General features: G+C 42.6%; 1 protein-coding gene across 9 annotated transcripts in view; it reads left to right on the top strand.

The window, feature by feature from the left end:
- Positions 1 to 18,602, top strand: part of CPAMD8 (C3 and PZP like alpha-2-macroglobulin domain containing 8) — a 176,102-nt gene that overhangs the window by 25,402 nt on the left and 132,098 nt on the right. For all 9 annotated transcript variants that reach the window (XM_044998519.1, XM_044998518.1, XM_044998520.1 and 6 more), the window contains exons 17-23: positions 2,914 to 3,145; positions 4,154 to 4,307; positions 6,100 to 6,242; positions 9,393 to 9,444; positions 10,234 to 10,532; positions 11,054 to 11,279; positions 11,921 to 12,097. In XM_044998519.1, the coding sequence (XP_044854454.1) occupies positions 2,914 to 3,145; positions 4,154 to 4,307; positions 6,100 to 6,242; positions 9,393 to 9,444; positions 10,234 to 10,532; positions 11,054 to 11,279; positions 11,921 to 12,097 (1,283 nt within the window). The remainder of the gene's footprint in view (positions 1 to 2,913; positions 3,146 to 4,153; positions 4,308 to 6,099; positions 6,243 to 9,392; positions 9,445 to 10,233; positions 10,533 to 11,053; positions 11,280 to 11,920; positions 12,098 to 18,602) is intronic.

Raw genomic sequence — 18,602 nt, 5'->3', positions numbered from 1 at the left:
CTTAGCCACGTGCTCCCTGCTCTACCTCTCCTGGAAGACGGCCTTCCTCGTCGCCATTACATCAGCGAGACGAGTCTCTGAGCTACGCGCTCTAATGGTTAGTCCGCCATACACCGTCTTCCACGGGGACAAGGTGCAGCTCCGACCACATCCGGCCTTCCTCCCAAAGGTGGTGTCAGCCTTCCACCTCAACCAGGAGATCTTCCTCCCAGTGTTCTTCCTGAAGCCGCATACCTCGCCTCGGGAGCAACAGCTGCACACTCTCGACGTCCGCAGGGCGCTCGCTTTCTACATCGAGCGGACTAAGCCCTTCCGGCGCACGCCCCAGCTGTTCGTAGCGGTTGCGGACTGCATGAAAGGCGAGCCGATATCCTCTCAACGAATTTCCTCCTGGGTCACAGCGTGTATCCGGACCTGCTACGAGCTTGCTCGCGTGCCACCATGCCGCCTCACCGCTCACTCCACGAGAGCGCACGCCTCGTCGGCCGCCTTCCTGGCCCATGTCCCCATCCAGGACATCTGTCGAGCGGCCACCTGGTCCTCGGTCCACACCTTCGCCTCCCACTACGCATTGGTGCAGCAGTCTCGAGACGACGCAGCCTTCGGCTCCGCGGTATTACACTCTGCCACGTCTCACTCCGACCCCACCGCCTAGGTAAGGCTTGGGAATCACCTGACTGGAATGCATAGGAGCAATCACTCGAAGAAGAAAAGACGGTTACTCACCGTAGTAACTGTTGTTCTTCGAGATGTGTTGCTCCTATCCATTCCAAACCCGCCCTCCTTCCCCACTGTCGGAGTAGCTGGCAAGAAGGAACTGAGGAGCGGACGGGCCGGCTAGGGTATATAACAGGCGCCATAGCGGCGCCACTCCAGGGGGCGCCAGCCGGCCCGCCGGAGTTGCTAGGGTAAAAAAGTTCCGAGATGCCGTGCACGCGCGGCGCGCACACCTGACTGGAATGGATAGGAGCAACACATCTCGAAGAACCACAGTTACTACGGTGAGTAACCGTCTTTTTCTTGATCCATTTGTTTTGTGTTAATGTTTCCCTGTTGGGATTTCCATAGAGGCTCCATGTCTGCAAAATGCTGAGGGGATCTGCACAGCAGGTTAAGCTTCTTTCACTCCACACATCTGTAATTTTTCATTGATTGTTCAGTTCAGCGTTGTTCTTGTTTCTTTGGGTACCTAATTCTATTGTGAAATGTGGCAAATATGATCATATTATTTAACTCATTTAACAGGCCAATATTTTACTGGCACCATCAGTTAGGTTACCATTTAAATATTTCTGATAACTAATGGATAAAAATAAATATTTACACAAATATTACTATATTAAAGAACAAAACTATCCAATCAGCAGCTTTAATCAAGAGATAATCTCTCATTCCATTTTACAATATCTTTTTGGATTTGGCTGCTTTTTAAGAGCTGCGTGGTCAGTGCAACTGGTTTAAGTGTCTGCTTAAGAACGCAAAGAACTTGTCTGATTTAGGGCTTTTATTGGACCTTTGTTTTTCTCTCTCTCTCTTTCTCTCTTTCTTCAATGGCAATTTCATGACTGCAACAAATAGAAAAGTAACCTGAAATCTGTTTGTAGCCTTGGTCACTTGTGTAACACTCATTAGCTAATCCAGTTCCAGGCACTTCCCAATCCCATTAATTGCTGGTTCTTTTCTGAAATGAAATGTTTCTTTCTTTTGAAATAAAGGTAATTTTAAACACCCAAATTAATGCAAAGCCCAATTTAACTTTTAATACTTGGAGTCATACAAACCAATACACAATACTCTGCCTCATTTCCTAACTGTGGTGTTAACACAGCATCATAACAAACGACTTAAACACTGTTTATAAGGAACATATTAAAATACATGCTTCATCAGATTTAAAACTTGACTAGCCCATGCGGAATAAGAGAGTGTTTAACTTGTTATACTTAAGTCTTTTCTGGGATATCCCCAGTGAATCAGCAGGTATCATGTTGTGAGAAGGCAGCATGATATGCGGAGGAGACCACCTGTGCTTATTCTGGGATCTCTCTCACTCTTTCTCCTAGTAACATGCCAGCTGAGATGTAGGTTCTTCTCATAAGGTACTAGAACTAGCAGCATGTGCATCAGGCTCTGGGAAGGAAATAAGAACTCTAGAGAGAGCCTCCTTCAGTGTATACTTGTAATGGCACCAATCATCCTGCTAACAGCCATGAAATAGCTTTTGTTCTTGCTTTAGAAGAAACTGTCTGTCTGCCCTTTCAGTCATGGCCAAAGCTCCTTTGTGGAAGAAAGGGAGTGAATGCTGCAGGATGATGTTGAATCCTGATTTTAACAAAGCATGAAGAATGTTAGATGGCAGAATATTGGGACAGACGCACTGTGATATACACAGACACAGTTCCCGATGTGGCATTGTACATAGCAAGTACAACAGGTTCCAACAAAGACTACTTTTATTTCACTATTTGTTGGATAAACCAACTTACTCCTTCTCTTTCTTACTTAATACAGACCTTTGCCTCTAAGGAAAGTGATTCTATTGCCAGGGAGCAAATGCCTGTAAAGCTTTTAATCCAGGAAGGATTTAGAAGTTAGATGCCATGTTACCAACTGTACTGCATACTAGCGAGTAACTGCTCACCTGCGCCATGTACGTACAGTTCTTGGTTACAGCAGAGGTCCCAAAAGAGCTGATCTCTAGCAAAAGGAGAATCCAGCTTTGCAGCCTTTGATCTCCTGGTGTACAAAGCATAGCTGAAAGCCCTGACACTCCTGAGTCATATATTATACTATATTATGAGCTTGGATTGGGAGATAATTCCCCAAAGTGTTTAGCTTTGTGAGCTTGAGCTGTGTTCAAATGTATCTCACTCAGCTGGACAGCCCAAGTTATTCCTTTATTCTTTTTGGCAGTGATGTATCAGGAGAAGCACAGCTGCATGTGGAAGTGCCTGACTCAATCACTACATGGATAACAGAGGCTGTGGGTCTGTCTGAGAAGAAAGGGCTGGGACTTGCCAAACAAACAGAACTGAAGACATTTAAACCTTTCTTCATCGATTTCACCCTGCCCTATCATGTCATCCGTGGGGAGCAGACCAAAATCCCACTGACTGTCTACAATTACCTGGCTGTCTGCATAGAGGTAACAGCATCTTTTCTCCCTTGTTTTTTTTTTTAAACTCATTGCCAAGACACTGAATTTGGTTCTGTCATCAAGGATCATGTTCTATGCATGATGATTGCAGATTCATGGTCAGTAAGGCATTTGGATGCCATGAAGATGAGTGCAATATACATACTGAGAGAGAAAAATGTATTAGTTTGTACTATTAGTGAAAGTAGCTGCTTTATTTTATTTACTTTTGACAAATGCAACATCCTGAATGGTCCTTGCAATACTTTAAAACCCAAATAGTGGAAAAGTCTTTGGTAAACTATCAGAAAATTCCCGTTGAAGCATGGGGAAGAGCTTGATTCTTAGTTAGAAAATTGCTTTAAGTAGTTTACCAGAGATGAGATGCCTGCTACGGATGGACATCTGAGGGCTAGTCTACACTTACCTACCGGGTCGACGCGGTGAGTTCGACTTTTCGGAGTTCGAACTATCGCGTCTAATCTAGACGTAATAGTTCGAACTCCCCGCGCACTCCGGTCGACTCCGGTACTCCACCACTGCAAAAGGCGGTGGCGGAGTCGACCTTGGAGCCGCGGACTTCGATCCCGCGGCGTCTGGACGGGTAAGTAGTTCGAACTAGGGTACTTCGAGTTCAGCTATGCTATTCACGTAGCTGAACTTGCGTACCCTAGTTCGACCCCCGCCCTTAGTGTAGACCTGCCCTGAGAAGCTTTCTTTCCTAAACATACTCTTTCTGGCTCCAGTGCTCTTCTACAATCATAAGCCAGATATAGATGGTTAGATTTAGAAATGAACATACACAAATAAAGTCAACATACATTCTTTTACATTTTATAGAGTCACTGCACTGAAGCTAAATCTGCCGTTTAAATCTCCTCTGAGAAATACATTTGATTATTGTGACATATATGTTATGTGTTTGTTAAACATGCTGTGATATTTGGGTTTTGTGTCAGTTTGTCATTATTACTAGTCTGATTTACATCAAATGCAATTAAATAATTGTTTTCACAGGTTCATGTGAAGATTTCAGTTCCAAAAGGTATAAAGTTTGTTGGACATCCTGGGAAACACCATCTGACAAGAAAGAAGTGTGTGGCCCCTGGAAAGGCCAAACCCACCTCCATAGTCTTATCCTTCAGTGAGCTTGGACTAAGCAACATCACAGGTACTTTAGAGTTATAAACCCTTCTGTGCTGGAGTGCCTGCACACACATGAATTTTGCAAAGCATTCTCCTTCTCCTCACTGCAGAATATCCCCTCAGCTTCAGAGCTAGCTGAATCATTCACTGTGAATAATACTTCCTGCAGATTTAGCCCTTTTTTCCTGTTTGTGAGCTGATCCCAATTTTCTACAAATGGATCCTACATAATCTGATGAGGTTCAACAAGGGCAAGTGCAGAGTCCTGCACTTAGGACGGAAGAATCCCATGCACTGCTACAGACTAGGAACCAAATGGCTAGGCAGCAGTTCTGCAGAAAAGGACTTAGAGGTTACAGTAGATGAGAAGCTGGATATGAGTCGACAGTGTGCCCTTGTTGCCAAGAAGGCTAATGGCATTTTGGGCTGTATAAGTAGGGGCATTGCCAGCAGATTGAGGGACGTGATCATTCCCCTTTATTCGGCATTGGTGAGGCCTCATCTGGAGTACTGTGTCCAGTTTTGGGCCCCATGCTACAAGAAGGGTGTGGAAAAATTGGAAAGAGTCCAGCAGAGAGCAACAAAAATGATTAGGAGGCTGGAGCACATGACTTATGAGGAGAGGCTGAGGGAACTGGGCTTGTTTAGTCTGCAGAAGAGAGACTGAGGGAGGATTTGATAGCTGCTTTCAACTACCTGAAAGGGCGTTCCAAAGAGGATGGATCTAGACTGTCCTCAGTGGTACCAGGTGACAGAACAAGGAGTAATGGTCTCAAGTTGCAGTGGGGGAGGTTTAGGTTGGATATTAGGAAAAACTTTTTCACTAGGAGGGTGGTGAAGCACTGGAATGGGTTCCCTAGGGAGGTGGTGGAATCTCCTTCCTTAGAGGTTTTTAAGGTCAGACTTGACAAAGCCCTGGCTGGAATGATTTAGTTGGGGATTGGTCCTGCTTTGAGTAGGTGATTGGACTAGATGACCTCCGCAGCTGCATTCCAACCCTGATATTCTATTCTATGCAGGGCCACCCAGATGGGGGGGCAAGTGGGGCAATTTTCCCTGGGCCCCGCAGGGGCCCCCACAAAAGTTTTTCGGGCCCCCTGGAGCAGGGTCCTTCACTTGCTCTGGGGGCCCCAGAAAACTCTCGCGGGGCCCGGGCCCCCGGAGCTTCTTCCGCTTTGGGTCTTCGGCAGCAATTCGGCGGCGAGGGGTCCTTCCACTCCGGGACCTGCTGCCGAAGTGCCCCGAAGACCTGCGGCAGGGGGTCCTTCCGCCCCGGGACCCGCCGCCGAAGTGCCGGGTCTTCGGCAGCAATTCGGCGGCAGGGGCTCCCCACTGCTGAAGACCCCAGGCCCCCTGAATCCTCTGGGTAGCCCTGATTCTATGATTCTATTATAAGGATTCACTGAGGAGTTTGTAAGAACAAACTTCTGGCTATTCCCTTTTACTTCACTCTTTGTTATTTGTGATTGTGATCACCTGTTGTGTTGCGTAGTTACTGATTGTATGACTGAAAATTTAAAATAGGAGACTAATCAATAATCCACAATCCTATACACCCATTCAGGCAAATAATCGTTGGTGTGAAAATTCATGAATCTTTTATAATTAGTAAAGACTTTCCCCAATACCCAGAGGTTGTCCAAATATTTATGGACTGAGAATAATATGACCCCACAACTAATAATGACTTTTATTTATAGAACATTTGTTGTGATCTCTACTCAGTTTAGAGTAATCCTGAATAGAAAAGTGTTTTAACCTGTTGAAGATCCTGCTACATTTAAATCTCCGATTCCTCTTTTCTTTCTTTTACTTAGCAAAAGCATTTGCTTATGGTGGAACAAACTGCTGCCAGGATGGGATGCAGATCCTAAAGAATGGCAAGCACTCAGAGGACAATTACTTGGACAAAAGGACCCCAGTTGGGATAGACTATGTCCGTAGTAGTGTTATTATTGAGGTAAGAGGACATGATTCCATAACAATTCAGGAAAAAAACTAGGTGTCACTGGACAGTTCAGTGAAACTTTTAGTTTAGTCAAAACTAAATGGATTATAAGGAACTTCAGGGCAAAGTGATTTAGCAAAGCCAGGTGTGACCGAGCCGCACAATGACAGATGAGATTAATTTAAGACCTGTTTTTGAGTACCAATTGATCAAATTGTTCCTTTAGATGTGGATTATCTTGTATTTTTCTACTATTATTATTATATTACTGCAGTGCTGAGACCTTGCAACTGAGAATGAGACCTCATTGTGGTGGGTGTAAGAGACAGACTCTGCCTCAAACATTTTACAACATAGAAAGAATATGGGAGAAATGAAAGATTATTATCCACATTTTTAGAAGAGATTAAGTGACTTGCTCAATATCACACGGGGAGTTTATGGCAGATTTGAGCCTAGGCCTCCTGAGTTCCAATCCAGTGCTTTAACCACAAGGCTGTCCATTCTCTCCAGTCTGCACTGAATTTAATCTATCACTCTGCTAACCTGTAGCCTAGTTTTGTTAGGTCATAGAATCATAGAGCTGGAAGGGACCTCGAGAGGTCATCTAGTCCAGTCCCCTGTACTATAAGTATTTGCAGGACTAAGTATTATCTAGACCATCCCTGACAGGTGTTTCTCTAACCCGCTCTTAAAATTCTCCAATGATGAAGATTCCACAACCTCCCTAGGCAATTTATTCCAGTGCTTAACCATTCTGACAGTTAGGAAGTTTTTCCTAATGTCCAACCTAAACTGCCCTCGCTGCAATTTAAGCCCATTGCTTCTTGTCCTGTCTTCAGAGGTTAAGAACAATTTTTCTCCCTCCTCCTTGTAACAACCTTTTATGTACTTGAAAACTGTTATGTCCCCTCTCAGTCTTCTCATCTCCAGATTAAACAAACCCAATTTTTTCAATCTTCTCTCATAGGTCATGTTTTCTAGACCTTTGATCATTTTTGTTGCTCTTCCCGGGACTTTCTCCAATTTGTCCACATCTTTCCTAAAATGTGGCACCCAGAACTGGACACAATACTCCAGTTGAGGCCTAATCGGCATGGAGTAGAGCGGAAGAATTACTACTTGTATCTTGCTTACAATACTCCTGCTAATACATCCCAGAATGATGTTTTCTTTTTTTGCAAAGCATTACACTGTTGACTCATATTTAGTTTGTGATCCACTATGACCCCCAGATTCCTTTCCGCAGTACTCCTTCCTAGGCAGTCATTTCCCATTTTGTATGTGTGCAAGTGATTGTTCCTTCCTAAGTGGAATACTTTGCATTTGTCCTTATTGAATTTCATCATATTTACTTCAGACGATTTCTCCAGTTTGTCCAGATCATTTTTAATTTTAATCCTATCTTCCAAAGCACTTGCAACCCCTCCCAGCTTGGTATTGTCTGCAAACTTTATAAGTGTGCTCTCTATGCCATTATCTTAATCATTGATGAAGATATTGAACAAAACCGGACCCAGAACCGATCCCTGCGGGACCCCATTCATTATGCCCTTCGAGCATGACTGTGAACTACTGATACCTACTCTCTGGGAATGATTTTCCAACCAGTTATGCACCCACCTTATAGTAGCTCCATCGAGGTTGTATTTCCCTAGTTTGTTTATGAGAAGGTCATGTGAGACAGTATCAAAAGCCTTACTAAAGTCAAGATATACCACATCTACCACTTCCTCCCATCCACAAGGCTTGTTACCCTGTCAAAGAAAGCTATTGGGTTGGTTTGACATGATTTGTTTTTGACAAATCCATGCTGACTATTATTTATCACCTTATTATCTTCTAGGTGTTTGCAAATTGATTGCTTAATTATTTGCTCCATTATCTTTCCGGGTACAGAAGTTAAGATGACTGGTCTGTAATTCCCTGGGTTGTCCTTATTTCCCTTTTTATAGATGGGCACTGTATTTGCCCTTTTCCAGTCTTCTGGAATGTCTCCCGTCTTCCATGACTTTTCAAAGATAATTGCTAATGTCTCAGATATCTCCTCAGTCCTTGAGTATTCTAGGATGCATTTCATCAGGCCCTGGTGATTTGAAGACATCTAACTTGTCTAAGTAATTTTTGACTTGTTCTTTCCCTATTTTAGACTCTGATCTCCTTTTGTGCCTTGGCTTTTCTAATTTTGTCCCTATATACTTGTGTTAGTTGTTTATATTCATCCTTTGTAGTTGGACCGAGTTTCCACTTTTTGTAGGACTCTTTTTTGAATTTTAGATCATTGAAGATCTCTGGGTTGAAGATCTCCCTTTATAGTTTCTCACAATCCTCTTTAATCTTTACTAATTTAAGTAATTGTGTGTCACCTGCAAAATTTTGCCACCTGGTTGTTCACCTACTTTTCAAGATCATTAAAGAATATGTAAAATAACTCTAGTCCTAGTACAAATATGGGAGGCATCCCCCGAGAACCTCATTCCACACTGGAAATATCATGTATTTCTTTATTTTTTAGCTCTTTAAACATTTTGTAATTTATAATAGAACTTCGCCTCTCTCCACCAATTTACTTAGTTTCCTTAATAGCTTCTTGTGGGGGAATTCATCAAAAGAAATCTGTATCTACTGATTTTTCTTTATCTGTTATTCTGCTGAGTATGATTTTCCTTTACAGAAGCTGTGCTGGTTTGCCTCTCTTATGTCATATTATCTAGGTATCTTTTAAATCTCTTTAATTACTGTTTCAGCTACCTTACATAGACATGAAGTAAAGCACACTGGGCTGACATTCCCAGGGTCACCCTTAGCACCTTTTTAACAGCAGATAAAACACTCACTATCCTTCAATATGGTAGATGACTTTAACGATTGAAAATATATTTTTTGTTTGCAGCTCAGCCACTAAGTAAAATTCTGAAGCTTTAATGCCTGAAGTTAAATGCCTAAATCCATACTTAGGTACATTTGAAAGTAATGAAGAGCCATAGTGTGTCTTCATGATAACAATTCCAGTGAAATGTCATATTCTATAATGTATAATGGGCCTTTAATGCTGTATGGCACCAGAACTTTATTTTGTGTATTTATAACTAAAACTAAATGGTGGTTGCTGTTAATCCAAGTTAATCCTTATTTTCCTAATGGATTTCTGCCTTTGTATAGCCAGAGGGATTATCCAGAGAATATACCTACAGTGTGTTCTTCTGCCCCAATGGTAAGTTTGTGATTTGAATACAATATGACAAGGTTTGTTTTTTTCCACAATTTAAATTATAAATAGAAACATGTTGCTTTACCCCTGGAAAAACTTCATTTGTTTCCCTCTTTTCAGTAGGAAAATCAGTAAAATTTATATCCCATCTATGGCTGTTCGGTTTACAGCATGTACATCAAGCTATTGATATAAAGGGTCTTTCATACCTGGCTAGCTAACTATGGACAATATTAATTGGCCAAATGCTATATGCAAATAAAAAGTGAACTTCCCTTTCTTTTTAAAACTGGCTAAGTGTTTTGCACAGTGGACCACAACTGTCACTAAATTAGTCTGTAGTATATTTTTAGTTGATTTTTTTAAATTCAGATCCAAAGTCAGAGTATCCCTTCTGTCTGATTCAGATAAATTGGATTTGGCTACAGTACATAATTATGATTTGGCTTCTGCTAAACATGGAGTCTTCTTGACCATTTCAATTGGGAATTGAGAAATCATATATAGACTTTGCAAGAAATATACCTGGATTGTTTGAACTAACAAGTCCTAATTCTATATAGGAAGGAATGCAAGAAAGTGGAGGTTAGGAAGAGACACTCCTATCTACTCTGCTAGTTTGATTTGTGAGGCACTGGAGTGACAAACGCATACTGATACATTATGCAGCATAAAGCCCCATGTGTTTGAAGTTCTGTCTTGGGCTAAGTGGGTTTTTATTAACAATTTTGTGACCACCTAACTTAACATCAACATCTAATTCTGACAATATTCCCTTATTTTTTTGACTAGAGAAAATTCACATTTCTACACCTAACAAATATGAGTACCAGTATATGCAGAAGCCTGCCCGGATGACTCATTTTGACATTGCAGTGAAAGCACACAATGATGCTCATTTTGCCTTGTCCTCTGGCCCACATGACATGGCAGAGATGACTGAGATTGTCATTGGTGGGCATCAAAATGCTAAAACATGGATTTCTACTAGTAAAATGGGTGAGCCAGTTGTCAGCACAGACACAGCTGGCATCCTCTCTTGGGATGAATTCAGGAGCTTCTGGATCAGCTGGAAAAATGGAATTATTCAGGTAGTGAATTTGGGTGTGTGACAACAGCCTTATGATCTCTTTCTTCCTTAACCAGACTGAGAGTACTCTGAGTGTATATATGGCACATTTTCATTAGCCATGTTATAGAAAGAAAGAGCCTAATTTCTGTTCCGTTTCTATGTTAAATTTTTATTGGGCAGTTTATATGAGAGCACTTGATTGTATTTCAAAATGTTTTTCTTTGTCATGCAGTGCCCTGGGCACCTCAGCTTTAAAAATTATTGTTATTAAGTGTATTAAAAGTATTTGCTCCTGGGGAACACAGGTCCAGCTGGTCAGTACTGATGGGAGACCAGTGGGAAATAACTTGCTGATATCTCCTTAATTTCCAATTAAATCCAGTGGAGTTTGGCTGGTTTATGTAATGTTCTCATGATGCAACTACAGGTTTAAGCCACTGACTCCAAGGGCACATACAGTAGATTTCCAAATTTAACAAGAGAGGCAGTTTTGACTTGCATGTTCCTCCTGGAATTGAATGGTTTGCTTGTTCCTTTCAGGTTGGCTATGGTACTCAGATGCTAAATGAATCCATTATTGTGGAGTGGGCCATCCCCAAACAGCCCGAGGTGAAGTACATTGGCTTCTCCACGGGCTGGGGCTCAATGGGAGAGTTTAAAATCTGGAGAAAAGAAGAGACTGATGAAAATCACAATGAAGCATTTACTCTTGGAGTTCCCCACAATGTGATCCCTGGATCAGAAAGAGCTACTGCCTCAATAATAGGTACCAACTAAAAGGGTCTGGGGGTTAATAAAGATAGATGCTACAAGCTAATATTTAAAAGTAATATGAACCATGTAGGATAGTCATAACCACTTATAATGAAAAGAATATTACTTTCTGGGATGTGGAATGGTTTGCCTTTCAGTTGCTGGTTTGAACCCAGTTGAGGTTGACAGTGACTGAAAGTTGACATCATCTGATGGTTCTTCAGTAGCCTCTATGGAAAGAGATGACAGTACCCAGTGGACATGTATGGACAAAATCATCACAGTCACAAGCTGCACTAACCAGCTCTCTTGTTGATGGTCTTAGCTGGTTAGCCAAGGAGTTAATGAGCCCTGAAGATTGAAATTTCCTCTCTACTCCAAGGGAAACCCTGCATGGCTAAGACTTAGGATCTCTGGGGGTTCCAATTTTATATTAAGGTTTAGTGTTCCTGTAAGTGTGTATCTGATGGAAACCAGTGGGCTTAGTTGGGTTTGTGCCATTATAGTTGTGAGTAGAACCTTCATCAGCCATTCAGGTTCTTCCTTCCTCAGTTTTGTACATTTAGAAAATAAAATTAAACAATGAGACAACAGGGAGAGAGAAGTTAAATATAGTGTAGAGGTACTGAATGTGTGTCTCATTGTTTTAATCAGGCGATGTAATGGGCCCTACGCTTAACAACTTGGACAATCTTCTACGATTACCATTTGGATGTGGAGAGCAGAACATGATCCATTTTGCTCCCAATGTCTTTGTCCTAAAATATCTCCAGAAAACCAAACAGCTCAGCCCTGAGGTGGAGAGCGAAGCCACAGATTACCTGGTGCAAGGTACTTCCTCAGATTCATAGGTCTTTTCTGTCTACAGTCTATCAGTAGTCTAGGCCAACAGAGCATATTACTAGTTTAACATTGTCCTGTCTAGCCTGAAATATCCTGAGTGATGGGGCTCACACCATTTCCCTGTGGAGATTATCATATAGCCTCATAGATATCAGCCTATATTTTCCCTTCTTAATTACTCCTAGTTATACATTCTTTTACTCTCGTAAATATTTTCTTTCTCTCCTAGTTGTTTACAGCCTTCAGATACTTGTGCAAGGTTATTGTATTTCCATTAGTCATTGCTTAGCCAAGCTGCATGTATTTAGTTTTTTTAATCTTTTTTTTCTAAATCAATCCTTCTAGCCCTCCAACCATTTCTGTTGTTCTTTGAACTCCCTCCAATTTGTCAATATCTTGTTAGTTACAATTTGTCCAGAACCAAATTAGTATCCCAGGAGCAGTCATTCCAAAGCCATATGGAGAGGGTCTGTCCCCACCCTATTCAATGTCAGGTCATTTCTCTGTGTGTGTAGCCTAAAGCAATCTGCTTTTTCAAGTGTTTTCTCTCTCTGCATTCAAATAGGAAGGGTGGTTTGTACAGGATGGTTTGTAGCTACACAAAGCAAGGCTCCCAGGAACAGGGAAGAATTACAAGAAAATTATTAAAAACAAGAATGATCCACAAGGGGATGGACATGGGCTGCCTTGTGCATGACTCAGACAATAGCCATGTCATGGAATCATAGAATATCAGGGTTGGAAGGGACCTCAGGAGGTCATCTAGTCCAACCCCCTGCTCAAAGCAGGACCAATCCCCAGACATATTTTTACCCCAGTTCCCTAAATGGCCCCCTCAAGGATTGAACTCACAATGCTGAGTTTAGAAGGTCAAGACTCAAACCACTGAGCTATCCCTCTCCCCAGTTATATGTGGCAGAGTTAACTGGGATTCCTCAGAAAAAGTAATCCATTCCCTGTACCCATCAGCAAGAGCCCTATGTTATTTGCCTTTAGGGACTGGGCCAGAATTATTTCACTTGGTAGTTTGCTGTGCTCTCTGCTTGCCTTCAAAGTTAGAGCATTTTCTAATAGCCGAGCTCAGTTTCTCATTTTTAATAATATACAGTTTTAATTTACAACCTTTCAAGGGTTTGGGCTTCAAATTCAGCATGTTAATTTACCTCCATAGAGGAAATCCCACAAGGCTATAAACCTTCCTGTGTTCTCTGGGACCCTTGCCAAGTAGCAGGTTCTGATGGAGAAAGCCCTTGTCCTGCTTTATGAAGGCCTTTGCACCTTACTGAGCAAGAAAACTTTCTTTTGTCACTAAAATCCATCCATCAAAGAGCAAAATCATAGAACTTGTTATCACTTGCAGTTCCCAGCTCCATTCCTTAATCCTCAGTGCTGTGCTGGGCTTCTTGGTAAAATTTCTACCTTACCACATCAGAGTTCTTAAAAACACAGATGAACTGTCTCATTTTTGCACCTCTCCAGACTGTAAAAAGGGATGCATAGAAAATGTAAGAACAAGCATTCATAAGAGCAAGCAAGATGTGAAATGGCTCAGGAGAGAGGTCTAACAAGCAAAGAAAAATAAATGTAAGAGTAACAGCCAAGGAAAGTGTAAGAAGAGTGACATACAGAAACTTACCACTGGCTACCAGCAAAATGAATCTGAATTGATTGTTTCCAACATGACACAATCTGGTGATGAAGAGATACAATTTACTGCTGAAAAGTATCTGAGGCTTATGTAAGGAAGATCTCACTATAAAGGAAAAGTCAAATTTAATGCAGCAGCTATTGCTGGTCTGAGAAGAACATCTTTCTGTTTGGTTTCTGGGTGTGAAAAGGCTTCACCTGCCTCCTGCAAGCTACAGAATTACTGAAGAATTCTGAAGGCAGTGACTTTGTGTAGTATTGTCAGTGAATATGTGTATTGACTTAGCTGTCTAGATGCACAGAATTACAGGCCAAATCCTACCACTAGCTTGCCTTAGTCTCTTGTCTGTGTCTGCACTCAAAGTTGAGGTTGGTGGATAGAATGGCTCCAGCAGTGGTTGGAGAGATGTTTGTAAACCTCCTTGCCAACTCTGTGACCCCACTTATCATGGTAATGACTTTTTTCAGCAGAGTACCTTTTAGCCCAAATAGGCTAGTTTAAGCAGGGCTTGAATGCAGAACTTGTATCTGATGTGAACTTAGGCCTGGTCTACACCACAGTTAGGTTGATGAAAGGCAGCTTACCTCGACTTAACTATGTAAGTGTCTACATTAAAATTTTGCTCACGCCGACATAACTACCCTGCTACGCCGACTTAATAACTCCAGCTCCACGAGAGGCATAGAGTCAATGTCACTGTAGTTAGGTCACCAAAGTGTCAGACCATATCTACACATACAGCAATGCAGTGGTGCAGCTCTCCTGCCAGAATAAAAAAAAATCCTGCGAGTGGCATAAACTGTGTCGGCATGAGAAGCTCTCCCACCAGCATAGTACTGTGCACATTGGCGCTTATGTCAGTGTACCTTATGTCGCTCCGGGAGGTGGATTATTCACACCCCTGAGCGACATAATTTTTGCCTACATAAGTGGTAGTGTAGACATAGCCTCAATGTAGATGCTGCGTTGCTTACATCAACTGTTACTGGTTTTCAGAAGCCATCTTGCAATGCCCCGCATTGACGTGACAGTTGGTACAAGTGCTTGTGATGAGGACATTCACCGCCCACTCATGGAGGATAGGTCCATCAATGGCTATTAGCCAGGATAGGCAGGGATGAAAAACCATGCTCTGAAGTGTCCCTAGCCTCTGTTTGCCAGAAGCTGGGAATGGGTGATGGGATTGATCAGAAACAGCCTTCAGAACTTGAAGACTCTTTCTTTTCCTGTTTTGGCCATTACTAATATAGAGCACTCCTAAATCAAACTAGATGCTCCACCCAATATTGAAGTCTTGGCATTTGGAGACTCAATCACTTGCCAGGGTGACCTTGGGGTAAATGTGGTTACCTCACCCCCTGTTCTCAGAAGTATCTGTACTTTCCTCTGATTCTTTCATTTTCTTCACCGTTCCTGTTGTCCTGTTGTCCTTTCTTTAGGGCTCCACAAATGAAATAATGTAAACTTGGATTTATGTATTTGAATATTAATGTGATAACCCCAGATTCTGGTTTTGGTTGCTCCCAGAGTCTCTCTCTTTCACCAAACTGGGTTCTTCCCCTAAGGCTACTGTTGCATTATCTTTCTCTGGAACGAGTGGATTTTATTCTCCTACTTTTATCCATATATCCTCTGAACCCCTAGTCAAAGCTTTTCACTTTTTGAGCATAATTAACTTCTAGGAATTAATTTGTTTTCTATTTTACAAACTCACCCAGCTCTGCTCTCTCTAAAAGGGAAATTGGGGACAACCACTGATAGGAGGTTGTACTGCTGCCTGTATCTGCAGAGGTCAGCAAAGCTACTCAGTCCCTGGAAATTAAAAATTAATCCATTCTCATAAAGATGTCATGCAGCATGGAATAAAAAGTCTATTTATGGGTCAGAGAATTAGCCAGGCTCCAAATGTCTCTGTGTCATATAGCCTCGTACACGTTTGACACATCTCCATATCATAAATGGCCATTCTGAAGGATTTAGATCCAATGGACATTTAAAATCCTTGCCAAAATTACTGTGTATTGGGGTTTCCACATTATAGAGACTTGCCCCAGTTTTATTAGCACTGATGGTTCATGATTACAAGGCAAGTAAGTTTGGTAAAAGATGAATTCCATCCATTATAGCTAAAATGCTAATCCATCTTTATCTTTGGCATTTGAAGGATATTCACATAGGGAACACTTGTACATTAAGGTGACCTCTCTAAATGGATGCATCCTGAAATGGGCCCCCGGTATTTTCTCTTGACCTTCAGTATTTAACTTCACAATATCTGTTAGGTTAAAATGTGCCTTCTGTAAGACAGCCCCATCAGCTAGGAAGGGTTCAAATAAGTTAAGACCCCGATGACTTAGCTATTGCATGTCTCAAGAAACTGCTTGCCAAGGTGATCAATCTTATTGTTCCCCAAGCTGACTTTTCAGCTCAGGAATTTTTCTCAACTAAAGAGAGGAGAAAGAAAGTCCTAATAAAAGGAAGATATGACTGACAAGTGCCATCCTATATATAGACATGCAAAGAGCCTCCAGATAGGCATGGAAAAGAGGAAGACAGCTCAATCTTTGCCAACTTCTTTATTATTTGACAAGTGGGAATGATTAAGAGAACACCCTCACTTCCTGTGGGATCAAGTCATGAAGATGGACTCAGTTGTTGCTGACCACATCCCTTAAATATCAGCTCACCACCAGCTTGGACAGAGAGATCTATGTCCTGGTTTGATGTTATCATCCAGGGAATTAGCTCCTCAGCTGCATGATACTTCCTGTACAATAGAAGAGTGGTTGTGGATTGTTGTTTAAGCACAGATAATTTTTTTAATGTTGCACCTTTATGCAGTAATGTCATAAATTAAACATTTCTAGTGGCCAAGGTGCAGGAACTGATCTTAATATTAACTATCCCAGGTGTCACGGACTCGCAGGTCATGCCTACTCTTGGCCCTGTGTGGTCCGTGGGGGGGTGCCCCTTTCAGTGAGACAGCCCTTCTCGGGAGTCCACTCTCTCCCGGGGTTAGGCCCCTCCACCTACCACTTCTCTGAGACCTTAGCACACCTGTTTCTCAACGTGGGCCCCCTCAGGGAGTCCACTTGCTCTGGACCCCCGGGGCCTCCACTCCCCGAAGGGGTTGATGCAACCCTGTTCTCTAGACTGGAGTGACTCTCAGCCAGCGTAAAACAGGAGGGTTTATTGAACATTGAACACAGCACAGGAAACTCTCAGGGCTTCAGGCCTGGCCTCCCTCAGCACAGCACATCAAAGTCTCCCCTGCATCCAGGTGGGCTCTGCCTGCTCCCCCTCTCCAGTCCAGAGCCCCCCTGCATCCCAGCTGGGCATCTGATATCACCAGCCCCAAGCCCTACCTCTGTCCATTGTCTTCTCTCCAGGTAAACAGGATTGTAAATGGGTGGCCTGGGCCTCCTCTCCTCTCTTCTGTCCTCTGGCCCTCTCTGGCTGATACCAGCTGGTTAGGTCACTGGGGTCCTCTCTTTACAGCCCATTGTCCTCCCACTGGCCAGAACCAGCTGCAACTCCTGAGCTGGGTCTCTGGGTCGTCAGGTCACCAATCGCTGGGGTGTCCAACCTCCAGGCCATCGGCTGGGGTCCCAAGTTCCCTCTCTGGTCCTCTACCCCACTGCCTGCACACAGTCCCTAGCTACCTCTTTTCCTGCACCCTGAGCTACTCCCTGCCTGCACACTGCCCCTAGCTACCTCTCCCCTCACCTCGTTAAACCAGTAACACCCAGGGACACTGAGTCCCACTCCTTCTGCATGCAAACCATTGGAAAAACAAGGAAAAAGAAGAAAATCCCCCACTTTGTCACACCAGGAACTCTGCATCCTAAGTGTAGTGCTTAGTAAGAGGCTGTACCCTAGAGTTCCTTCCCCACTTTGAACTCTAGGGTACAGATGTGGGGACCTGCATGAAAGCCTCCTAAGCTTATTTCTACCAGCTTAGGTTAAAACTTGGTACTCTGCCACCACCAAGTGATTTGACAAGAAACAGGGAAAGGACCACTTGGAGTTCCTCTTCCCCCAAAATATCCCCCCAAGCCCTTACACCCCCTTTCCTGGGAAGGCTTGAGAATAATATCCTAACCAATTGGTTACAAAGTGATCAAAGAGCCAAACCCCTGGGTCTTTGGACAATGGAAAAATCAGTCAGGTTCTTAAAAGAAGGATTTTATTAAAAAGAAAAGGTAAAAATAATCTCTGTAAAATCAGAATGGGAAATAACTTTACAGGGTAATCAGATTCAAAGAGCCCAGAGGAACCCCCTCTAGCCTTAGTTTCAAAGTTACAGCAAAACAGGGATAAACCCTCTAGCAAAGGGAACATTCACAAGTTGAGAAAACAAAGATAAACTTATACACCTTGCCTGGCTATTACTTACAAGTTGAAATATGAGAGACTTGTTCAGAAAGATTTGGAGAACATGGATTGATGTCCGGTCCCTCTTAGTCCCAAGAGTGAACACCAAAACAAAGAGCACAAACAAAAGCCTCCCCCACCCCCAAGATGTGAAAGTATCTTGTCCCCTTATTGATCCTTTGAGTCAGGTGTCAGCCAGGTTACCTGAGCTTCTTAACCCTTTACAGGTAAAAGGATTTTGGTGCCTCTGGACAGGAGGGATTTTATAGTATTGTATACAGGAGGGTTGCTCCCTTTCCCTTTATAGTTATGACAAGGCTAATAGTAGAAGTTATGTTTTGATCACTTGTCTTCAGAAGATGTATGGAGACTTATAAATACTAGCCCATAATAAGATTTAGTTAAGATCTATTCCACAGACACACAGGGTTGGCTCTACCATACACAGCAAAACAAGATGTTGCCTTTGGC

This window comes from Mauremys mutica, chromosome 24, assembly GCF_020497125.1.
Source record: "Mauremys mutica isolate MM-2020 ecotype Southern chromosome 24, ASM2049712v1, whole genome shotgun sequence".
NCBI classification, from domain to species: Eukaryota; Metazoa; Chordata; order Testudines; family Geoemydidae; genus Mauremys; species Mauremys mutica.
This window is presented reverse-complemented; position numbering and strand designations above follow the sequence as displayed.